At 33.1% G+C, this 25,691-nt stretch overlaps 2 protein-coding genes across 16 annotated transcripts; one reads left to right on the top strand and one right to left on the bottom strand.

Annotated features, from left to right (window-relative positions):
• Window positions 1–1,485: 1,485 nt before the first annotated feature.
• On the top strand, window positions 1,486–3,931 carry LOC124841040 (GTP cyclohydrolase 1-like). The gene is made up of 2 exons (XM_088101149.1): window positions 1,486–1,698; window positions 2,710–3,931. Exons 1-2 carry the CDS (start codon window positions 1,491–1,493, stop codon window positions 3,888–3,890), a joined length of 1,389 nt encoding a protein of 462 aa, XP_087957275.1. The 5' UTR covers window positions 1,486–1,490; the 3' UTR covers window positions 3,891–3,931.
• Window positions 3,815–24,499, bottom strand: LOC148190700 (clathrin heavy chain 1-like). Of its 15 annotated transcripts, XM_088101135.1 has the most exons (9): window positions 24,225–24,499; window positions 24,054–24,125; window positions 23,722–23,792; window positions 22,819–23,639; window positions 22,521–22,638; window positions 22,255–22,425; window positions 21,988–22,173; window positions 8,169–8,309; window positions 7,750–8,094 (listed from the first exon to the last, which is right to left on the bottom strand). In XM_088101135.1, exons 3-4 carry the CDS (start codon window positions 23,748–23,750, stop codon window positions 23,168–23,170), a joined length of 501 nt encoding a protein of 166 aa, XP_087957261.1. In that variant the 5' UTR covers window positions 23,751–23,792; window positions 24,054–24,125; window positions 24,225–24,499; the 3' UTR covers window positions 7,750–8,094; window positions 8,169–8,309; window positions 21,988–22,173; window positions 22,255–22,425; window positions 22,521–22,638; window positions 22,819–23,167. The 15 variants fall into 15 exon arrangements, with proteins under 15 accessions (XP_087957267.1, XP_087957261.1, XP_087957262.1 ...); XM_088101141.1 differs by lacking the exons at window positions 7,750–8,094; window positions 8,169–8,309 and adding an exon at window positions 3,815–3,948; XM_088101136.1 differs by lacking the exon at window positions 8,169–8,309.
• Between the last annotated feature and the right edge of the window lie 1,192 nt (window positions 24,500–25,691).

The raw sequence follows: 25,691 nt of genomic DNA, 5'->3' as shown, positions 1-25,691 counted from the left end.
CTTTCCCAGCACCCACCCACGGAACTCTCTTCCCCTTTCCTCATTTCCGTTTCACTTCCCCACTTCCCACGCTTACATTCCTTTTTCTTCCCAATTTTTTTTTTTGGTTTGAAAGCTTCCATTGTCGCCATAGTGTGAAGGAGTGTCGCCGTCTTGGTGTGGAGGAGCGTCCAGAGCGTCGACCAACATGAGGAAGTATACATCAACGGAGGTGACATCCTTCAACGGATGTCCCCTAATAAAACAAACCCTAAAATAAAAAGCGTAACCTTTAAAGGAGGTGACATCCGTTGAAGGATGTGACCTCCGTTTAAAGGTTATGTTTTTTATTTTAGGGTTTGTTTTCAAGTTTTATTCGAATACGCACCTGGAGGAAGTACGACACGCACTGCACCAGGAGAGCGAATGCATCACGAGAGGGAGACTTCTTGATAATTCTTTCCACCACCACCAACTTTTACAACTTGTAGTATTTCACAACGACGAAAGAAAGAGAAAAAGAAGTATAATGTTAAAATGAAAGAAAAGCATTTTACTCATGTACGGGACTAGAATAAGTTATTAGTTAAATAGGTTGTGAATGGGTAAAATTAAAAAATAATAACTCTAAAAATAAAATTTTACTGAGAGACAAAATAGTAAAGGGAAGGTAAAGGAAGAAAGGTGTGGTGGTAGAGGGAGCAACACCCTAAAAAATTACTTTAGGTGGCCCACCCATCTATATTAAAAAAGAAACCAAAATGAAATAAATCGGAAAAATCTTCGCCCAAAAGGAAACGAGTGATAGACACGTAACCAAAAACACAATAACACCATTTACCCACTATACCATCCAATTTCATTTATACTTATGCACACAAACAAATATATAAACCATGTACAACGCCCTTTAGGTAACCAAGCAATAAATAAAAAAAATCATTTTAATTAATTTATTCTTCCAACAATATCAATACACACAACCCGACACTAACTTATTTCTGGAAATTAATAAATTATTATATTTATTTTTATCTTTTCAAAATCATTGTATTAATTTTCAGATCTTTTATATATATAAACATTAAGTACTAATATCAATGCATTTTTTCAGTGTAATTAATAATGAATTTCAATCTATTATATTAAATATAATATGTTTATCACATTTAATTAATGTAATGTAATTTTGTTTTGGTAATCCCTTTTATTATTTATTGCATTAATAAATTCCCTAAACGATATGATTTAATATTTATAAAAACATTGCATCTATCATCAAATTCAGTATTCTTTTCCCACAAAATCTTAAAAGATAACAAATAAAAAGGTAAAACATGCTCTTACTATATGCACGTAGAAGACTGAGCCACATTCTTTCTTTCCTTGTCAACCCTACACCATTTACTTGTTTTTATCCATAAATACGAAGCATGTCACCAATAGAGAGATCCCCAGAACAAGGTCTTTTGCATAAATCGTGTTTGAGAGTTGATATGTGCAGTGTTTGAATGGAGCATTTGTGTGAGGTTGGTTTAAAGCGTGAGAATGGAGACAGAATGTGTGGTAGTGAAAACTTCTTTGAGAAAGAGACCAACACAACTTCCATTGAAGATGCTGTCAAAGTCTTGTTGATGGGTTTAGGAGAAGATATCAATAGAGAAGGAATTCAAAAGACACCACTTCGTGTTGCCAAAGCCCTTCGTGAAGGAACCATAGGTGACTATTCATTCATTTTTCTATTTTTCTTAGTTATAATGAATGTTTTAATTTGTAGCAGATTTTTCTTTTTTTGGAGATATTCTGTAAGATGAGTCTCAAAGTATATCAAATTCTCATTTTTTTTTTCATGTTTTGAAAAAGTAACTTATAGGGTTTTCTTTTAATAAAACGAAAATAAACATATTTTCCTTTGTGTTATTCCAACGGTGGAATGAAAATTTTTAAATGAATTTTCTTTCTATAATATTTATTATTTACTACTTTGCCAAGAAATTTTTAATCATAACTCTATTAGGATATGCATTTCACACATTGTAAGCTGTTTTTAATCATAACTCTTCCTTGGATGTGCATTTGACACTTGCAAGTTGTCGAATGTTTCTCTCTCAACCAATCAAAACTATCCTTTATTTTAACTTTTATATTTTATATTCTAAACCCTAATATTTTTCTCTCCCAACACAAACCAAAACTATCATTTATTTTATTTTTTATATTTTATATTCTAAACCCTAAAACTCATATTTTATGATATCCATTTTTAGTATAATAAAAACATATTTTTATTAAAAAATTCAAATTTATTAATCTTGTTTAGCCTCGTGTTTAAGATAATTGAATAGATATTTAACCTTTAGTAATTGACATGTTTATATGTAATTAAAGTCTTTTATCTTTTATATTGTTAAAAATATCTTTAAAAATAATGACATATTAACATTGATTTTTCTTTAATAAAAACATATAACAATCATTAAAGATCAAACATATGCTCTCAATCATATGAATTATTAAATAAAACTAAAAAGAAAAATTATAAATAAAATATATTAATTCTTGTCTTGTACTGAGACAAATATTTATCCTTCTCTTCATTATTAAATCTTCTTCTGTTTCTACTACTACATTGAACGATACTCTCAAGTTATAATAAAATAGAACTTGAGATACATTTTTGGACTTTATGTTACCAAAATTATTGATTAGAAGGGTCTTATGATCTAACAGGTTATGTTAAAAGTGTTAAGGAAATTGTGGAAGGTGCATTATTCCCTGAAGGCGGAGTAGAAAAGAACAAAGTTGGTGATGCAGGAGGAGTAGGTGGACTTGTGATTGTGAGAGACCTTGACTTTTACTCCTACTGTGAGTCTTGCATGCTACCATTCTATTTCAAGTGTCATGTGGGCTATGTCCCTTCTGCTCAAAGAGTTCTCGGTTTAAGCAAACTCTCTCGTGTCACCGATGTCTTTGCAAAGCGTCTCCAAGAGCCTCAGCGTCTTGCAAATCAAGTCTGTTCCGCTTTGCATGAAGGAATACAACCCACAGGCGTTGCTGTTCTCCTTCAATGCAAACACATTCCCTTTCCAGACATGGAATCAAATTCTCTTCACTCAAACCACAAAGGGGTCCTGGGAATACTCGTTTCTTCAGGCTCTGGTGTTTTTCAAAACAAAGATGCAAACTTGTGGGCTGACTTTTTTGGTCTCCTTAACTTTAGGGGCATTGACAAGGACAAAATTATTGACAAGGGGTCATTGGACCAGTGTTGGTGTCCTTCTTTGTCTTCTAAAGTTTCACCAAAGAATGAAGAAATGAACCCTGCTATGCTCACTGCAGTAGCTTCAATTCTCAAGTCTTTAGGTGAGGATCCAACTAGGAAGGAATTACAAGGGACTCCTGCTAGATATACCAAGTGGCTGATGAACTTCCAATGCAGTAGCATTGAGAGCACGCTGAATGGTTCGCTTGGGAATGGTGCTGTGAACACTAATGGGGTTGTAGGTTTTGATGAAAAGATACACTCAGAGCTGAACTTGCCTTTCTTGTCACAGTGTGAGCATCATTTGCTTCCATTTTATGGCGTTGTTCACATAGGATACTACATTTCCAAAGGGTTTCATCCCATTGAGAAAAGGCTCTTGCAGTCAATAGTTCACTTTTATGGTATTAAGCTGCAGGTTCAAGAAAGGGTGACCAAGCAGATCGCAGAAACGGTTTCTGCACTGATAGGTGAAAATGTGATAGTAGTGGTGGAAGCAAGTCACACCTGTATGATTTCTCGGGGAATTGAGAAGTTCGGTAGTAATACTGCTACCATTGCTGCATTGGGACGCTTTTCGACTGACCTTGCTGCAAGGGCTGTGTTCCTCAACAGTATTCCGAAGGCCATATATCTTTCAGAACATTGATGATTTTCAAAGGGTTATGTTCGCAGAATAGGAATTTCAACAGTTCAGTGTCAAATTGCTGTCAAAAATAAAATGCCTTCTCTTAATAAGCATTGTTGTTTTAATGATCCAATACAACCGAGCTGAGCCAGAGCAGCGAGGATTCAATGACAAAAATAAATTTCTTCGATATATTATAATTTTTAAATCAAAAGATATTAAAATAAAGTCTTAAAATGCCTACTTTTATCTTCGGTATAATTTCTTGTTTACTGGGATATATATACCTGTAAGAAAATAATATTCTTAACATGTAAGAATTAATTTCTTCTTTTGTACAAAATGACTTGCATTTTATAAGTTTTTTTTGTATGTCAATGCAAAAAAGCAGAAGTGCGAGACACTTAAGATCTGCTAAGAAAAAAAATCAAGGAGCACTGAATCAGAAAGATAAAAAAACATTAATCCACTTAGCAAAATAGGAGAATATAGTCTATTTCTTTAACGTATGTTAAGAGGATACGATTAGCAGGGATCATATAGACAAAGAAACTTCAATATGTTGAGCATATGAGGTTTGTGCGGGAAGATTTTGAGAGAAGGAAATACTTGTTGTATTGAATGCTTCTAATGTTTTTGGCTTCATTATAAATGATATAACCATCTCCTATTTATACTAGTGGCACCTCCTCAACCAATGGTTAGGATCTTGTCACCACAACATTAGTTTAAGGGTTGTTGTTTATTCTCTAGAGATTTCTAAAACATTCCTAAAATTCTAAATTTATCTAGAGACATCTTATGGATAAGCATCACTATATATTTTTGTACATCATTCTACAATCCTTATAGATAGAATTTTCTAAAATTCTATTTGGACTTTTTATAATCTTGGGCTTTTATCTTATAGGCCCCACATACAAAATCAATTTACATTTCAACCATTTGCATTGAGCGGATTTGACGCTAAGAACATCGTAAAATCACTCATGCGCAAAAATCCCCTTTCTTTTTAGTGAAGACATTATTTATTTGTAGCTATTTTCTTGTAGCAGTTTCACTGCAATTTTGGAGTCGTTTTACGCCGGACGTGGAGATTCTCTAACTCCACGTATCTTTGAGACCATTAGTAATTCTCAAGCTCTATTGTAGAAGTTGATAGACGTGGATCAAGAACCATAACACAACAAGGATCCATCACTCGGGGGAATGACTAAGAATCTTCAACAAGATCTTGAAGATTCCCTTACAGAAGGAAGAATGCTCTTTGCATGCTTTGAGTGGAAGCTAGGAGTCCAACCAGATGATCCAGAATGGTCTAAACCAGCACAAGGAGAAGGGTAGAAGAAATCCAAGTAGTGAAGAATAAGGATCAGCACCAGCAAACTTGCCATCTTTTTTTTTAAAGAACGTGTATAAGTGCTGCTTCTAGAGTTTCATCACATTTCCCATGCCTTGCTACGTGGCTTGTGATCCATCTTTAGTGACAAACATCTGCATCGCACAAAGCTGGGTGACTCTATTATAAATTCACTTTTGCTTTCTTTGTAAAACACTTTTGGAATATTTGAGAATTTCTGCTGATGCAATTTCCAACCATGTTCTCTGCAACCAAGAGTCATTCCCTTGCTTCCCCTTTCACCCCTATAGCTTCCTTCTTTGATGGATGGTTGTCTGAGCTATAGCCACTTCACTTAAAGCACTTCACCCACTCTAAACAGCTACCGATCAACACCTTCTCCGCTTCCTGTTTCCAACTACTTCCGCTGATCCAGATTTCACGAAGGACTTGATGAATTCTACACCTGGACGATGTTATGAGAAGTGTTTCTCAATTGTTTTATTTTCTTGATTTCACAGATATTTAAAGTTTGATATCGTTTCTTGTTGTTATAATCCGTTACTATTAACTTAACGAAAACGAAAACATTTTGAAGTTTAGTGTGAGTTTACATAGTTGAATTTAGACGAAAACAAAAACATTTTGAAATTTAGCGTGAGTTTATATATAGTTGAATTAAATATGATTAAATTTTGCAAATAAGTTATTCTACACAAATCCACAATGTTGTAGATCAAATATCAAATGTGGACGTTAGGAACAAAAGAGAAAATCATGGATTTAGCAAACTTCTTAATCATAAGACTCGTGTTTTCCTCATCGTCATCGGAATCATCGTCCTCAATTCTCTTAGAACTTTTTCTTTTTGAGATTTCAGACTTGAAGGCAAGCGTCTTTCTTTTGCCTTGATCCTCTTCTGTAGTTAATCTTCTCAACTCAAGCTCATGCTCACGAAGCTTTCCAAAGAGAATCGCCGTTGACATCTGAGTGAGGTTTTGAGACTCCGAGATAGCAGTCACCTTTGGTTGCCAAGACCTATCTAATGATTTCAATATTTTCACATTCAATTCATCAGTGTCAAAAGTCTTACCCAAACTTGTCAGGTGGTTCACAATGTGAGTGAAACGCTTCTAAACATCAGATATTGTTTCTCCAGATTGCATTCTGAACATCTCATATTCCTGAATGAGTGTATTCTTTCTTGCACGTTTCATGTCGTTTGTACCCTCATGTGTGACTCTGAGGACCTCCCACATTTCCTGTGCTGTCTTACACACTAAAATTCTATAAAATTCATCAAGTACTACAGCAGATGAAATAATATAACGAGCCTTAATGTCAAATTGGGCTCTTCTATTTTCTTCAGGAGTCTAGTTAAAGTATGGTTTTTCTACTTCTACACCATCAACAGTTCTTTTAGGAATATAGGGACCATTTAGCACAGCCTCCCAGATGCCTCTGTCAACAGACCCCATAAAAATATCCATTCTGACTTTCTAGAATGCATAGTTATCACCAGTAAAAAGAGGTGGTCTGTTGATGGATGCACCCTCAGCATATACTTGATTTTGATGACCGGCCATTTTCGCAAAAGTTTGAAAGAATATCAAAGCAAGCTCTGATACCAATTGTCGGAACAATCAGTACCGTTATAGAGTCGCGCAGCAGAATAAATTATTTGAAAAGCGTGTTACGGTCACAAATCAAGTTTTGATGGTCCGTTTTAGAAAAACAATTTTCTTAGAGAAAATTTATCAAACAGTTAATGTGCGTAAAATGTAAAGAGTATAGAGAGCAAGAAAATTCAACACAAAATTTTATCCTGGTTCGATTCAAAAGAATCTACGTCCAGTTGTTAATCACTATAAAAAGTGATTAACTTTTTCACTAAAAACAGTTTCACAAATTACAATAAGAGTGAATAAAAACAAATAAAAAACCTTCCTTCGACGAACGAACCGGAAGATGACCACCTTGTCAACTCCAAGAGAACCACTCCGACTATCGACACACGAAATGCGAGCTTCTCCTATTCACGAGACCAGACAAAGCACTTGAACTAGCTTTTTTAGAACTTCCTCAGATCACATTGTATTCTCAAAAGCTCAGAGTTCTCTTCTTAGAGTTTTGGAAGAACCTTATATAGCCAACTATTCTAAATTCGCAGAGATAAATTATAACTGCCACAGATAATCGATTATTGTTAGTGATAATCGATTATTTGAGTCCGTTACAGGGTTTTTCAAAAGTGATAATCGATTATCCTGAGGAATAATCGATTATTCCAGAGACTTTGGCAGTTCTCATCAGAACCAGTGATAATCGATTATTTGGAGTAATAATCGATTATTCCAGACCAACAAGTTTTTCAAAAAAGCTCAGGATAATCGATTATAGCTTCTAATAATCGATTAAATGCGTAACAGTTCTGGAAGTACAAGTTTTTCTAAGTATTACATGTTTAAAGTCTTTCCTAATACATTTATAATCTACAAAGTGCTTTTAAAACAATTTAAAACAGTCTATCTTCTTGCAACATCATCAAAATCATTTATCTTCAAATTTACCAATGCTCCTCATTGGTAACAAGCAAAACCACACAACATTGTTCTTTAGTACGAAAACCACAAGTAGCTGTCAATGGTGCTTGAAATAGGTACTAACTTAATTGTTATATATCAAAATCACAAATATAAATTTAAAGTTAACAAACTTCACTTACCCAGCTATATAAGAGACAAAATATAGCTCCTTCCCCATTGGAAAACAACTGATGACGTATGTTTGAATGTCATCAAATCTATTTCCTTGGTGAGTCAATTGGGGTCAATGAACCCATATACATCATTGAACCTCATCTTGTTAGTTACACCAAACATAGACCTGAAATCAAAAAATGATTTGATGTAAGTAACTTGATAAATCAATTTTATATAAATAAGTGTTCATAGACTTACATCATCGACAACTGAACGAGAATAATATTAAGTTCTTTTTCCCCGATGCAAGCTTCAAAACATCTTGTTTATGCAAGTTCAATGAGATCTTAGAGTTTCTTCCAAATATAGTAGAATTCCATGGACCAATCATTGACGCATCTGCAACGATGTTAAAAAGCTCGTATAACGCACTAATAGGGTCATCCTCAATGACAATTTCATCTATTGGCATAGGAACTATTGCATCTGATACTACAATTTCATCTATCGTGACTTTCACCTCATCTTCTGCTAGCTTCATACCATGAACCATAGTGGTTGCCTCAAAGACTGTGCCACAAGCCACTAAGATGGTCTCAGTACCATGTAAAACATAGATTACATGGATGAATCTGGTCCATGTCGTCCCTTGGGACGCTTGGAGCTGAATAACTTCCTTTGTCACTTCTACTTGTCAAATTAAATGTTAGCTTATAAAATAAGTAAATTATTGAACAAAAAATGATTATTAATTTTACTTGTGAGAAGCACATGTTTTGTTACAAGAGATGGTTGGGGACACATCACATAACTATCAAATTGTTGTTGAAACTGGTGCATAACACTTTCAGTCACTTTTGAAACGACTTCATCATACAATTATGTCCTAACCTTCTTTGTGATCTCTTATGTTAGCCTTTATTCATACTCTTGACTGGGTGTGTATGAAGTGTCACGAGAACTCCCAAAAATCTATTTACAGTAGCAAGAATATCTTAACGACCTTCTTTGATGAATTGCCCTTAGAAGCTCTACTCAACCGAGTCTTCTAACATAACATAACTTCAAACTTATTTCAAAGATTTATGTAATCTATATAATGAAAATCTTGCCAACAAATAAGAGAAATGATATCTTATAATTCTTTCTGATATTTCTCTAGCATTGTCAAAAGTGTAAGAGTCTGATGATCATAGATGAACTAACTTTCACTTCTCATGTCGAGATGGTGGTGAAAGAGGATGAGGACTACCACCCTCAAGAAGTGGGGGCCTAGTGTTCGACTTTTTCTTTATTATTTTCTCTTCCAGCCTCTTATGCCTACCACAAGGTATGCATAGCACAAGACAATAAGTGTAGATTTTTATTATAGCTTGTGTTTTTGACCTTGTTTCTTGTGACATAATGAAATAGTTGTTATGAAATAAAATTGTGAATGATAAATTGAATAATTTTAGCTACACTTATCAACCATGACTCCAATGTACTAATTTGTACAAATTGACGTCAAGTCTCTTCGTATAATTTAAACATGGAGTTTCATTTCTTTGTTTTCCGAAGATATATATTCATGTCAATTTCGTCTTAAAACTCCAAATCTTTCGATAATTGATGTAAAACTCAGATAAAATAAAAATATTTTTTATTTTTATTTTTTATAAATTATAATATTAAATATTTAATTATAGTATGGTATTGGGTGATAAAAGTGTTTATAAATTGTATGAAAAATATTTAATAATTGTTTTATTTTAATTTCCAGAATGGGATCAAAGAAGGTTTATAGTTTAACAACTGTACAATTTTGTCAGCATGATAAAGCTGTCCTTGTGGGTATTTTGTGTGTATGAAAATCTTTGTACATGGCTACGAGGAATTAAAGGAATGTTTATGCATGGCTACGAGGAAGGAGTTTTAATCTTATTCTCTGTTTTTTTGAGGGGCAAGAGATAAGAAATAAGATTTACGATTATTACATGCTTCACGTTGGCATGAGTACAACTTCTAAACGAGAAAGAGAGAAACCCTTCAATTTTTGGTGTTTATGCATGGTTTATGATGCAACTCCAGGGGCAGTGTCTAGCTAGACATTTACATTTTCTTTCGTAGTAACAACATCAAATCAGCAGATTCAATACCTTTAAACATTAGGGGTATTTTAGGGAATTAATATATATTTATGGATAGAGTTGTAGGCTAGAGTATAACGATATATTTGGTTATGTTCGGAGTGTTTTCTTGGGCTGGATTTGCAAAGCATGGAGAGGTAAAGTTTTGGACCGTTCTAGGGTATAATTAGAATAGTTTATAAGGAGAGTCTAGAGATGATATAAAGCACTCTGAGAAAGCCATCCACAACGACCGTTTGTGTGTAAAAGAAAAACCCTAAAATTGTGTGAAAGTGAACTGTGAGAGGGTCCGCCACTATCACAAGGGAAGGGATTTTTGTCGTTGTTTGGAGGGAGGAGAGACCTTACAATGATCAGGGATCAAACAACTCGTGAGAGATAACGTGAAAAGTCAAGCATTGTGGGAAGAAGAGAATTCAGATAAGAGGAATAACTAGATTATCTAATGTGTATCGTGTCTAAGTGGTGATCTTGAGTTCATTTTGTGGTTGTATTGTGTGAGTGTATTACGATGAGGAAGATGAGAAAAAGAAACCTTGTGGATTGAAGTTATATAAGGGTCATTAGGAATAGTGTGGGTTTGGTGTGTCAATACAAGTTCTAGAATATTGTAGAACAACCTAAGATATAAAAAAAACAAGAATATTCTACATAGGTAAAAATGTAAGACAATCCATATAAGTTGTGGTTAGCATGTTCTAAAATAATCTATAGGTCTATAAATACCGATGAATTCTACCATTTGATATTAAAAGCCAACATCTAACACATGTTCTAAAATAATCTATGGGTCTATAAATATTCCTTTCACAACCTTAAAATGCTAACCGTGATACCAAAGTTACGTTCGGTCATTTACTAGGTGCGGATAAAAACTTTCAACTATCTCAAACAAAACTATAACTCCATTCTATACTACTTCCAAAATATTTTCTCAGCTCATGGCTTTTACCAATCACATTTAATTAACCTATTTTCACAGGAGAAAAAGTTATGATATTTAGAGTGTAAAATGAAGACATTCTTCTGCTCCATTAGTGTAGTCAAAGAAAACGATAACGATTATTTTCGTCAACAAACAGCAGTTTATGAACCGAGGCATATACAGACAAGACACAAAAGGATAGGATTTTGCCTCATTTTACACGTAACAGAAGCAATAGTGCTCTTTTTTTCTTTTTTTCGAAGGACTTTTCGCCTCGATTTCTTTTGAACCAAGATCGTATCTCGGACTCTACTGTCTTAGTTGGGACCTGAACCGAGACAATAGAGTGCTTTTAACTCTTTTTTTTTTTTGCTTTTTCGTTCAGCCTTTCTACTTCGATTCTGACCTTAGTCGATGCCATAGAGGACTTTCGGCCTCGGTTATGGTCACAACCGAGACATAATCCCTATTTTTTATTAAGAACATGTCTGTTTTTGTAACATTCTCAATTGCAAAAACATACCTACATATATACAAACAGTCCATAACAGTCCAGAAGCATATATTTTTAATAAAAAAATATAAAAACATAAATTCATTCAATGTAATCATAAATCAACTTCTTAGAAGCATAAATAAATTCAATGTAATCATAAATTAACTTAGAAGCATAAATCAATCCAATGTACAAAATTAAACTAATAATAATGTACAAAGTTTAAATTAACCTAGAAACATAAACTTAGAACTTACTATATCCTAATATCTACATACTATTATACAATTGAATTATATATTTAGTCAATGTTTTCCTTATGAGTTTAAGTGACTTCTCTAGAATTGAAGTAATAAAATTAAGTCTCTATAATCAACTACTTTTCATACCCATCTAATACTTCTCTGAGAGGGTTGAAAGGAGACCTGTGCAATCAACAAAACCATGCAGTAGTGTTCTCCGGTATGGAGATCACAAGTAACTGCCAATGAACCCTAAAATTGGTAATAATTTAACTATCATATACTAAAATCATAAATGAAACTTTAAAATGAACAATATTCACTTATCCAAGTATATAAGGGAGAAAATATATCTCATTTCTCATTGCAAAGCAGCTGGTGATGTATGTTTGGATGTCATCAAATTTATTTCCTTCTCGAGTCAGGTCAATAAACTCATATACATCATTGAACCCTATCTTGCCACTAACACCAAACATATACCTGAAGTCAATAAATGATCTGATATAGGTAACTTGATAAATCATTTTTATATAAAAAAGTTCTCATAAACTTGCATCATCCACGATTGAAATATTAATAAACAAAAGTAATTATTAAGTTTACTTGTAGGAAGCACATGTTCCACTACAACTGATGCGTAACCATTTCAACAACTTCATCATTCAACTTTGCCATGAACTTCTTTGTGATCTCCTGCGTGATCTCTTTTGTGATGTTTTGCTTCAACTTTCGTTCATACTCTTTACTTAATCCGTATGAAGATTGACGTGAGGAAGACCCAAAAAATTGACTAACGCATATGTTAGTTTCAGCAGCACACACCTGTTTTGGATGCTCAGGTCGTCCAATAACAGTGGTAATAATATCCTAACAACCTTTCTGTGTGAATTGACTTTGGGACCACTGCTCAACAAAGGAGTCATGTAAGATAAAAAAACTTCAAAATTATTTGAAAGATCTATACAATATATATAACAAAAATGTTGTCAAAATAGGAGAAATAACATCTTACAATTCTTTTTTATATGTCTCTGGCATTATTAGAAGTCTAGGAGCCGATGATCTTAGACTGGCCAATTTTCACTTCTCGTGTCGAGATGGTGGTGAAGGAGGAGCAGGAGGGTCACCATCCTTAGAAAGTGGAAGCCTACTATCTGACTTCTGCTTCATTATTTTTTCCTCAAGCTTCATGTATCCACCATGAGATAGTAGGTGTGGATTTTTATTTTGAGCACTTATACGTTGTGCTTTTAACCTTGTTTCGTGTGACAAATTGTTATGATATAAAATTATGTATGATGAATTGAATGATTTTACCTACACTTATCTATCACGACTCGGATGAACGAAGTTGTACAAACTGACGTCATGTTTCTTCTCAATTACAGAATATTTAGAACATAGAGTTTCATTACTTTTTGTTCAAAATATATATATTGACATACATCAATTTTGTCTTAAACTCCCAAAATCTTTCGACAATTACAAATAAACACCTACTCCTTAGTAATGAAAAGAGTAATAAAAAGAGTAATAACCTTATATCAATATAAATTTATCAATATAATGAAACTAGAATTTGGAACAATATTGATTAACTTACCAATAGATCTTGCTATATTAGATTTCTATCAGCCTCAGATACATTGTCAAATGATGGAGTAAGGATGGAGATGTGATCACGTACTAGTACTCGAAAGTAAAACCTAAAACCATCTGCATTCGATCCAGATGCTGCTTTAGTGACCACGTCAATAATGACAGGTGTCTTCTCACATACATTTCTTCTAAGTACAAATTGTTTTAACCTCGTTACTCCTCTAGTAGGTCTAGAAGTGGAGATTTCATCCCTGATGAATGTGGTGCCAAATATGAAATTCATAAATAATCAAATGGATTAATCATATGTATATTCCCTCATTGTGATATTCTTGAATTGCATATATATCATCAACTAAAGGATCGTCATCAAAAATTATTGTCGTTTTAAATGGATGGTTGTCAGCAATATGAAGATTACATAGATTCTCTTTTTTATCTTCAATTTGTCTTTTTCCTTGAAGAGCGACTTACTAATGGTCAGACATAGAATCTTTGACATAAAAAACCTGACTTGCTTGATATGTCATTATAAACGGTTCGTCTTCATAACCAATCTTTCGAAAATCAACTAGTGTCATACAAAATTCATCTCTTCTGACACCATTCTTATTGTCAACCCACTTACATTTGAACAGTGCAACAGAAAACTTAGTGTAATCAACCTCTCATATTTCTTCTATTTTACCATAATATCTCACTGAACCAACTATAGGATTTTGATCTCTGGATGTGAAAAATCGTGGCAACTCAGCATCTAGATTGACACCACTATTAAACTTTATCATAGCATGTACAACATACAACATTAAACTATTTGTTAGCCACAACAAAGTCTTAGAAGACCTTGATTATTTCAAAACTTCATATTTGAACCAGGACAAGAATGTTCTGTTATGCTCCATCAATTGTCATTTCTCTGATTGTCTTGGATATTTGTCATTTTTGTCACCACATTCATACCTCAAATGCTTTTACTTGTAGAATATCTATTCAATCATGATATTCGAGGAACTCCTATCGAATTTGCTTTAGTCATATAAGCATAACAAAACTTTATACTTTCTTTAGCAATATACCTTTCAATCACTGAATCTTCTGGACAATATTGATTTTTGACGTTCTCTTTCAAAATCTTCATATAACACTCAATAAGATACATTTATGTTAAGTATATTGGTTCACACAACTTGATTTCTCTAACCAAATAAACAAATAAATGCACCATAATGTCAAAAAAGTATGAAGGGAAAAACATTTCTAGTTGACACATGATAATAATGTCATCTTGAAGTTCATCTAACTTTGTAGGATCGACGACTTTACTACAAATTGACGAGAAAAATAAGTACAATCAAGTTATGGTCTGCCTAACTTTTTTGGGCAAAATTCCACAAATTGTCGCCGATAACAATTGTTGCATTAAGACATAGCAATCTTGAGACTTTTGTCCAACAAGCTTAAAGTCTTACATTGACACTAAGCTTTTGATATTGGAAGAATATCCTTGTGATACCTTGATATTCTTTAAACAAAGGCAAAAATTTATGTTCTCTTGTTTGGACATTATGTAACATACAAAGGACAAATAAGTATGTTTACCAATCTCCCTTACTGTCAACTCTTCTCGAATCTTCATGTCAACCAAATCCAAATGAACATTCACTCCATCTTTTGTTTTTCCCTGAATGTTGAGTAGTGTATCAATCAAGCTATCACAGACATTCTTCTCTAATGTCTGACAATAATTACATGCATGACATTAATGTAATGTCTAACATCTAACTTTAATCAGTATGAAAGATCAAAGAATATTGATTTATTCTTCCAATGGGTCGTTACAGATGACTTTTTGGATGCATGTAATTATTGTTTACTTGGATGCATGCTTGCTTGAATATATTGTTTACTTGAATATATTTTAGGTTACATATGTAATTATTTGTTTGTTTGAATATATTCTTTTTTTAAATTAGCCTTACATATATTCAAGCAAACAATAATTACATGCATCCAAGGATTCATCTGTAACGATATCTTGAAAGAAAAAATTCATATTCTTTGATCTTCCATATTGGTCAAAGTTAGATGTAAAACATTGCATAGATCTGATGTATGTAAAAAAGAATGTGTGATAGCTTGATTAATACACTACTCAACATTCAGAGAAAAACAAAATATCAAGAGCTTAATGTCTATGCAGAACTTAAAGTTTGTTGGACTAAAGGCTCAAGATTATCACGTCTTAATGCAACAATTGTTATCAATCGCAATTCGTGAAAATTTTTCCAAAAAAGTTAGGTAAACCATAACTTGATTGCGCTCATTTTTCTCGTCAATTTGTAGTAAAGTCATTGATCCTACAAAGTTAGATGAACTTTAAGGCGACATTATTATCTTGTTTCAGATAGAAATGTTTTTTCCTCCATTTTTTTTGACATCATAGTATATTTACTTATTCATTTAGTTAGAGAAATCAAGTTGTGTGAACTAATATACTTAAGATGGATGTATCCTATTAAGCGTTATATGAATATTTTGAAATGGTACGTCAAAAATCAATATCGTCCAAAAGGTTCAATAATTAAAAGGTATATTACTAAAGAAAGTATAAAGTTTTGTTCTGATAAGAGTTCATCGGACATCATGGTTGAATAGATGTTCTACAAGTAAAAGCATCTAAGTTATGTATGTGGTGACGAAAGGTTGTAAAGAATTTATGCAAGCACATCTGTACATACTAAACAACACAGATGAGGTGATCTTGTTTTTGCAAGCACACAAAGTCATTGTAAAAAAGAAATATCCAAGACAATCAGAGAAATGACAATTGAAGAAGCATAACAGAATCTTTTTTTTCTTGTTCAAATCTGAAGTTTTGAAATAATCAAGGTCTTCTAAGACTTTGTTGTGGCTAGAAACTGATTTAAAGTTTGATGTTGTATGTTGTATAAGCTATGAAATTAATAATTGCACATTTTATACGAAAACTTTGGATGATAAAAGCACAATAGAAAATAGTAGCCTCAATCTAGATGCTGAGTCACCACAATTTTCTACATCCAAAGATCAAAATCTTATAATTGGTTCAATGAGATATGAGAGGTTGATTACACTAAGTTTTATATTCTACTGTTCAAATGTAAGTGGACTAAAAATAAGAGTAGTGTCAAAATAGATGAATCTAGTATGACATTAGTTGATTTTCGAAAGGTTAGTTATAAAGACAAACCGTTTATAATGACATATCAAGCAAGTCAAATTTTTTATGTTAAAGATCCTGCATCTAACCATTGGTATGTTGCTATTCAAGGAAAAAGACAAATTGAAGATAAAGAAGATAATCTAAGTAATCTTCATATTGCTAACAACCATCTATCTAAAATGACAATAAATTTGGATTACGACTCTCTAGTTGATGATGTACATGCAATTCTGGAAGATCGCAATGAGAGAATATACATACGACCAATTCATTTGATTATGTATGAATTTCATATTCGTGTAAAAATTTATGACTTTTGTTAAATAATATATATTATTTTATAAGTCTTTCATAATCTTTCATCTTATTTATTGTGACAGATATATGACTGAGGCACCACATTCATCAGGGGATGAAGTCCCCCTTCTAGACCCACTAGAGAAGCAACGAGATTAAGACAACTTATACTTAGAAGAAATGCAAATGAGAGGAAACCTGTCATTACTGACATGATCGCATCTTTATCCTTACTTTATCATTTGACCATGTATCTAAGACTGATCGAAATCTAATCTAGCAAGATTTATTGGTAAGTTAATTGATATTGTTCCAAATTTTAGTTTCATTATATTGATAAATTTGTATTGATATAAGGTTATTATTTTCTTTACTATATATGACATTTGATATTCCAAATGTAGTTAGCCTAAGGAGTAGGTGTTTATCTGTAATTGTCGAAGGTTTTCAGGGGTTTAAGAAAAAATTGACATCAATATATATATTTGGTTTAAACCCTCCCTTGGTCCTCAAGTTTGTATGAAAATCTCATTTGGGTTCTCAAGTTTTTTTTTGTCTCAATTGGGTCATATTTTTTGTAAAAGTGAACACATTGTACCATAACCGTTAAGTGGTGTGAGACGACGTTAAATTGATGTGAGCTGATGCACAGAGAATCTGGTGATGTGTTTAGGGTTTCTTACGTAGACTGTTTTGTTTAAAAAAAATAGTGCTGATGTGGCATAAATACCACCACTCATGTTAAAAAGAAAAAGAAAAACATGTTTTTTACGTGGACTGTTTCTCTCCTTACAAAAATACCACCACTCATGTTAAAAAGAAAAAGAAAAACATGTTTTTTTGCCTAAAACCCCAGAAAACAAAACTGATGGCAACCTTTTGGTTGTTGGCATAGAATTACAAGACGAGAATGGTGTCTGAATCAAAGAGCAACAAGAGGATCCCAAATGTCTTGGAAATTATTGCACTCTCTTTGCCAACTCGTAAACCCAAAACCAAAACCCAAATCTAAATTCTCTTTCTCACTAACAAAGCATCCACTCAAATCAAAATCATCTCCCAAGAATATACCACTGCTCTCTGCAACGTTGTTATCACACTCGTCAAACATATCCAAAGTGCTTTCAAATCCGAATACAACGTCCTCAGGAATACCAAACATTGACTCATCTTTCAACTTACTATCCTCTGAAAACCATGAATGTTCGCACTCGCTCGCCGGACCAACCGCGTCGTTTGCAATTACCGATTCAGCTTCCTCGCAACAACCAAATTAAATCCCCAATTCCAATTTTCAAATCCCTAATTCTGATATACCTACTTATGTCACATCAGCACTATTTTTTTAAACAAAACAGTCCACGTAAGAAACCCTAAACACATCACCACATTCTCTGTGCACCAGCTCACACCAATTTAACGCCGTCTCACACCACTTAACGGTTATGGTACAATGTGCTCACTTTTACAAAAAATATGACCCGACAGAAAAAAACTTAAGGACCCAAATGAGATTTTCATACAAACTTGAGGACCAATGGAGGGTTTAAACCTATATATTTAGTACAAAAAGTAATGAAACTTCATGTTCTAATTCTAAATGTTTCGTAATTAACGAAGACATTTGGCATTAGTTTAGATTCGTTCATCCGAGTTGTGGCAAGTAAGTATAGGTAAAATCATTCAATTCATCATTCATAATTTTATATCACAACAATTATTTCATTTTGTCACAGGAAAAAAATCAAAAACACAAGATATAAGTGCTCAGAATAAAAATCCACACCTACTATCTAGGGGTGGATATAGGAAGCTCGAGGAAAAAATAATGAAGCAAAAGTCAAATAGTAAACTTCCACTTTCTGAGGGTGAAGACCCTCCTCCTCCTCTTTCACCACCATATTGGCACAAGAAGTAAAAGTTAGCACATCTAAGATCATCAAGCTCTTACACTTCCAACAATGTGAAAGACATCAGAAAGAATTGTAAGATCTCATTTCTCTTATTTTAACAACATTTTTTTATATATATTACATAGATATTTCAAATCATTTTGAAGTTTTGTTATGTTATAGGACTCCTTGATTTAGTAGAGCTCCCAAGGTCAATTCACGCAGGAAGGTTGTTAGGATATTCTTATCACTGCTATTGGACTAGATGTCTTTGTTCTTGTGCCTACAGAGGAGTTTATCACTATGGCACAAACATTTAAGTGTTTGCAGCCTGGCCTGGACATTTGGTTGGTGTTGTATCTGACCCCAATAAACACTCCTACTATTTACTTATCGATTTTAAACTCTACTTCTTATTAACATCATAACATAACCATTTTTTCGTGTAACAACAGATAGGTCAAGAAGGAAGTCTTACACTAAAGAAGACTCATTTATCTGAGAACGACTCTATCAGTGCATTAGACAAGCTTTGTAACATCATTGCATATGCGCCGATGATTGCACCATGAGATTCTACTACATTTGGAAGACATGCTGAGATTCCATTGCACTTGCAGCAGACCGATGTTGTGGAGCTTACGTCGGGGAAAGAAGAGATTAATATTTCACTCGTTCAGTTGTAGATGATGCAAGATTAGGAAAACTTTTTTACATTAAATTGATTTATCAAGTTACTTATATCAGATCATTTCTTGATTTCAGGTATGTTTGGTGTCAGTAACAAGATGGGGTTCAATGATTTATATGGGTTCATTGACCCCAAATGACTCATGAAGGAAATAGATTTGATGACATTCAAATATACATCACCAGCAACTTTACAATGGGGAATGAAATATATTTTCTCTTTTCTATACTTGGGTAAGTGAAGTTTATTAATTTTAAAGTTTCATTTATGATTTTCGTATATGACAATTAAATTATTACCAATTTCAATCATTGACAGCTACTTATGATCTCTATACCGGAGAACATTGTTGTATGGTTTTGTTTATTGCACAAGTCTTCTCTCAACCCTCTTAGACAAGTAGTAAATTAGCAAGAACCTCAATGTTTGAACTTTCTTAATTAGGATATAGTAAGTTATAAGTTTAAGTTGATTTATGCTTTGTAAAATATTATAAGTTTAACTTTGTATATTGAATTGATTTATGTTTCTAAGAAGTTGATTTATGATTACATTGAATGGATTTATGTTTTAATATAACTTTTATTGAAAATATATGCTTTTGGATTGTTCTGGTTATTAAATGTATGAAGTCATTTTCTACAGTTGGAAATGTTGCATAAACGGTCTTGATCTTAAAACAAACAAGGGAATATGCCTCGATTGTGACCATGACTGAGGCAGAAAACCCTTTATGGCATCAGTTCAAGTCACAACCGAGGTAGAAAGACTGGCAAAAAAGCAAAATAAATAAATAAATAAATAACATTCTACTGTCTCGGTTGAGACCTAAACCGAGACAATAGAGTCTGAGATATTGTCTCGGTTCAAAATGAACCGAGGCGAAAAATCATTTGAAAAGAAAAAATATAAAAAGCAAAAACCCTATTGTTGCGGTTACCCTTGAACCGAGGCAAAATCCTACCTTTTTTTGCCTCACCTCTATTTGTCTCGATTTAAGAACCACTGCCTGTGGACAAAAATAACCATTATCATTTTCCATGACTGCACTAGTGATTGAAGCTCTACTAAAAAAGTTCAAGATGAATGATTGTAAACTTGTCGATACCCCGTTGGTGCTAAACATGAAGCTACAAAAAGATGATGGAGTACAAGAGGCAAATGTATCATGCTACAAAAGCTTAATTGGTAGTCTTCTCTATTTCACAACCACACAACTAGACATTATGTATGCTACAAGTTTTCTATCAAGATTCATGCAAAAGCCAAGTCAGATTCATTATGAAGTAGGAAAAAGAATTTTAAGTACAAGACACCAAGGAGTTTGGCATATGGTACAAAACCATGACTAACTCAAGGATGATTGACTACACAGATAGTTATTAGGCAGGAATAATGGACGACATGAAGAATATGTCAGGATATGCTTTCTCACTAGGATCGAGTATTTTATCTTGGACATCAGAAAAGCAAACAACTGTGGCACAATCAATAGCAGAGTATATAGCAGTTGCTAAAACCACGAGTCAAGCAATATGACTACAAAGAATATTCAAAGAAATGGGTGAACCACAAGATGGACCGACTATTATCTATTGCGACAACAAATCGATAATAGCAATAGCTAAAAATCCAATTCATCATCAAAGAACAAAACACGTAGGCATTAAATATCACTTTATTCGAGATGAAGAAACAACTAAACATATTCGACTCGAGTACTGTCCAACAAAAGAATGTAATACAAATTCTAGTATTAAGGAGAAGTATTAGTGTAATACAAATTCTAGAAGAATGTAGAAACTTCATAGATAGAAGAATTAAAATGTGATACAAGTTCTAGAATATTGTAAAAATAAAACCTAAGATAGGAAGAAAAACCATGAAAATTCTACATAGGTAAAAATCTAAGACAATCCACATATATTGTGGTTAGCATGTTCTAGAATAATTTATGGGTCTATAAATACCCATGAACTCTATCATTTGATGTTAGAACCCAACATCTAACGCATGTAAGCCAACATCTACTACAACTAAAGACAACACAATCTTAAGATATATTAACACAAAAGTCCAAAAAAGAAAAGCAAAAGAACAAAATGCTTAGTTTCTTGGTATCAATAACTTACATACATATATATATATATATATATATATATATATATATATATTCAGTTTTTTTTCTTTGAACATGTTGATGAATTGCTTTAATGTGTCCATAACCTCATGTGATGAGTCCTTTCTTCTCCTAAAATCAACGAGATGGCCGCTAGCAATAATGGTGTGGGGTGCACAAATTAATTTCAGTTGCATTATAAAATTATAGATTTAAGATGTGAGAATTGTAGTTTTCTATTAATCAATTATTTGGAATCCAGTCCTTGTTTTAAAACATGATTTAACTTCTTAGTGTATGTCATGATGAAAACCTCTTTTTTCCTAGATAGGAACTGCATATGTCGTGGTGAGTGCTACGGGTGTCAATATAGATAACGAAAGCATAATAACTTGGTATCTTAGTCTTTAAATAAAACATGTTGAATGAAATGTTGCTAAAGAATGGATTATATATGGCGTTGAAACTGAATTTGGTACCTGATCAATGAAATAAACAAGCAACTCCTCAGCAAGTTCACGGTCACCAGATTGTGAAGTTGTCTCCATGGCGTCTTTGTAAAGGTTATCCATTTTAGACAATGCAATAGACTGCTTCCATCTACCTGCCTTCTTGTAAATGTAAGCAGCAACATGCCTCATCTCAAGAAACTCATGCTTTTCAATCTGTATTTCAGAATAATAGATAATCTATCAGCTTCCTAATATTGAAATGAAAATAGTCAACACTGAATTAATGCAACTAACCTTCTGTGCAAGGCCTAATTGGTCAAATTTATCATGCAAATCAATTGACTCGCGCAATCTATCATAGTCTTCCTCCTCGACATATATTTCATTCAGGGCTTCATTAACAGCACACACATTGTTACTCTAAACTGCAACCACGTATGGCTTGACAAGACAGAGATGACCAACCTATAATACAATGCAGGGAAAACATTCATTAGTGAAATAGAAAAAAAGGTTATAGAGTAAACAACTGATCAAACTGTTGCCAGTATTAAAGCTACCTTTCGCATGACCTCTTCCAAGTCATCCACCTACTAAATTCACAATCAAAATTGACTGAACAAGCATCCGAAAGAGTATAAGCTCATAAGCAGCAGACTCAAGTAATGTTCACAAAACCTTCCAATAACCACAAGTTCACAGCATATTTATACATTGTAGTATACTATTTCCCCATTACATTTTGAACGAACAAATTATTCAACCTTTATAATTTGGAATCAGATGACAGCTAAATAAAAATATCCAGTTAATTTAAAAATTTAGTTAATGAATTGTCAAACAAAAACAACAATTTACCTTAATAATGTTAAGCCCACATATTTGGGCTAAAAGGAACTCCTCTGCATCAATACAGGCAAAGCAAACTTCCTTGCATGTTTATGCACTGTTAACTTTCCTTGCTGCATCAACTGCACCTTGGAACTGTTTTAACTTCACAAGTGTGACTGCTAACTTGGTCCAGTTAGATATAAAGGCAAATATGATTTTGGCAGCTTCATATAGTTCTCATCATATAGATTGGGTACATTTGGCATAAGAACGAACTCCTCAATGTCACTGAGCCAATCAATCTCTGCATATGCATAAATGAGCTCACTGTCCACCTTGGGTTCTTTAGTCTTCTGTCGAGCCATCAGCAAGTATCTCACCAAGTCATGGTAAACATTAGAATCTTCAGAAGCACGGATAACATATAAAAATTGTGTAGTACTATCGTCTGCTCGTATAAAGGACTCATGGCATCACTTACTAGTCCCATATAATTGAGCCTCAATAGCCATTTCTCCAACTGCATGCCCATCAAAATTATCCAGTCTATTAATATAATCCATAACTCTGAATGGATCAGCCTTATTGCTGTTAAAATAAGTATATTCAGCAGATTAAAGTTGCCACTGAATGCAGAATTATGAAGGACGATCTTCTCAAGAAGCTCAATCAATTCATGAGGTAGATCAGCAGTCATGAAAGCCTTAACAGCAGCAGATACTTGTTCAGGGCTCTTGCTTTCAGGCAGAGCTGTAGATACAACTTGATCAATTAGTTGCCTTCTGTAGACATTATCAGGGTTAAGAACTTTGTCCCAAAGATCAACATCCATTCTCTCAACAACATATCTGCAATCCAAACAAATTCGTTAATCATTGGATCCAATAATAATTGTTTAGAGAAAAAAATATATAAATATAACCCACAAACCTTGCTAATTCTCTTCTAATTAACGTCATGAAATCTCCAGACTCAACTTCACATCAAAATTATTCCTCACGCTGAAAACAATGTAAAATATAGTACTCAATCCCATAAAAATTTAGCACCGTTACTTTACCTTGGAAACATATAAACTCATGCTACCACAGTTCAAACATCATAAACCCCTGCACAAATATATACCAACCAGAAACGAAATAAAACCCCATTCCCTTATCCAAAAAGAATACCCAAAATATATTCTCAATTCAAACAACTCACAAATGAACATGACAAAACATAAAACACAACATAAGAAAACAAATTTGACCGAAACTTACCTTAATATCAATTCCAATGTTCTCAAAATGCACCTCAATAGCTAACAAACGAATAACATCTCCCGAACCACACTGTTACATGCCAATGACATTAGATGGGTTAAATTAGGGTTTTCTGAATTTTCAATTTTAGGGCTTTATGAATGAATGATGAGAGAGGGTATTACTTACCAGATGCTCTGACCGTCACCGACAACGCCAAGGCCAGAGAGAGTGACACCGAGATGGACTGACGGCGAGAAAGAGTAATGACGACAGGGTGTGAAAGCCAGTAGGAGTGATACGGAGATGCACTCACGGCGAGAAGAAGACAACCTTTCACGGAGTAACGGACTAATGGCGAAGCACTGTAGGAGTGATTGGTCGAGTGAGGCTCACGAAAATCAGAACGAGGAAGAATGAGAAATGAGAACGATGATGAACGGGAAATGAAAATGGGAAGTGAAAACGAGACCCAGGACAAAACGAAAATATATTTTTTATTAATTTCGTATATATATTTTTTTTAAATTTCGTATATAATATCGGTAAGTAATGCTTCTTGATATTAGTTACGAATTTTAATTTTAAATGCTTCCATACGGATTATATCCTTAGATAATGTTAGATATAAAAATATATGCAACTAAATTTGTATGTAACTCTCTTTTCAACATTCGTATGTAATATTTGTGTTACATACAAATCGAAATTCGTATGTAAATATACGTAAATATGTGTAAATATATGTAAATAATTCTTATTTATTTTGTAGTGACAAATGAAAATTTAATTAAATGGCTCTATCAATAGAATTCAAAGAAACAAATACAACTTTTATTCTTTAACAAACTCTTAAATAATTACCTGTTCAACAATCACAATTTTATAATGAACAAACTTAATCTAAGTTGACACCATTTGCAATGATAAAAGGTTTTTCAAACTCAACGAGCACCAAGTTTAATAAACTTTAATAAATATTCTAACACACTATCTTCAGAGTCACGAAGTTTCAAATTAAACTCTAGTGACTACAGCACAGATGCTAAAGTAGCATTTGGACTCTCCAAGCCGGTCCATTTAACACAAAAACCATTGAATATATAATAATACATAAAGGATCCATGGACAACAAATCCTTATGTCGCATTCTTTAAACATGTTAATGAAAATAATAACATGCAGTAAATACATTGATTCAAAATAACAAAATATCAAATCTAATCCTGCTTTGATCGTTTGAAACCTTTTTACCATGATACACCAAATAGCATAACATTAATTATATCAATACATTGGCATACATACCCAGATATTTCATCCAGAATGATAATTTTAGACTATCTATTTAGTGTAACAATAATTAGTGTTTAGCGTGTTCTATCTACTAAATTATGTTTGTCTTGTTTATAAACAGAGAAGGAAAAAACTGTTTAAACTTATTATTCAATTGCCTTCAATATGTTATTCATTTCTTAATAACCAAAAGTACTAAGTTTGATCCTTCATCCAAAATTGCCATGCATGTTGTATTGTAATCCTCACACAAAATATGTACATAGATGACTAGAGAAATCGAACATTCGCAAAGGAAATATTAGAGGAAATGGATTTCTCTATTAAATATTAAAGATATTAGGAAAAGGAATTCAAATA

This window comes from Vigna umbellata, chromosome 11 (assembly GCF_029865625.1).
Source record: "Vigna umbellata cultivar VRB3 chromosome 11, Vumbellata_1.0, whole genome shotgun sequence".
Taxonomy (NCBI): domain Eukaryota; kingdom Viridiplantae; phylum Streptophyta; class Magnoliopsida; order Fabales; family Fabaceae; genus Vigna; species Vigna umbellata.
This window is presented reverse-complemented; position numbering and strand designations above follow the sequence as displayed.

Coding starts and splice junctions, on each gene's coding strand:
- LOC124841040 (XM_088101149.1), top strand. CDS start 1,491: ATGGAGCATTTGTGTGAGGTTGGTTTAAAGCGTGAGAATGGAGACAGA. Junction 1,699..2,709: donor CCTTCGTGAAGGAACCATAG/GTGACTATTCAT, acceptor ATGATCTAACAG/GTTATGTTAAAAGTGTTAAG.
- LOC148190700 (XM_088101141.1), bottom strand. CDS start 23,750: ATGACGTTAATTAGAAGAGAATTAGCAAG. Junction 23,640..23,721: donor ATTAGAAGAGAATTAGCAAG/GTTTGTGGGTTA, acceptor TTTGGATTGCAG/ATATGTTGTTGAGAGAATGG.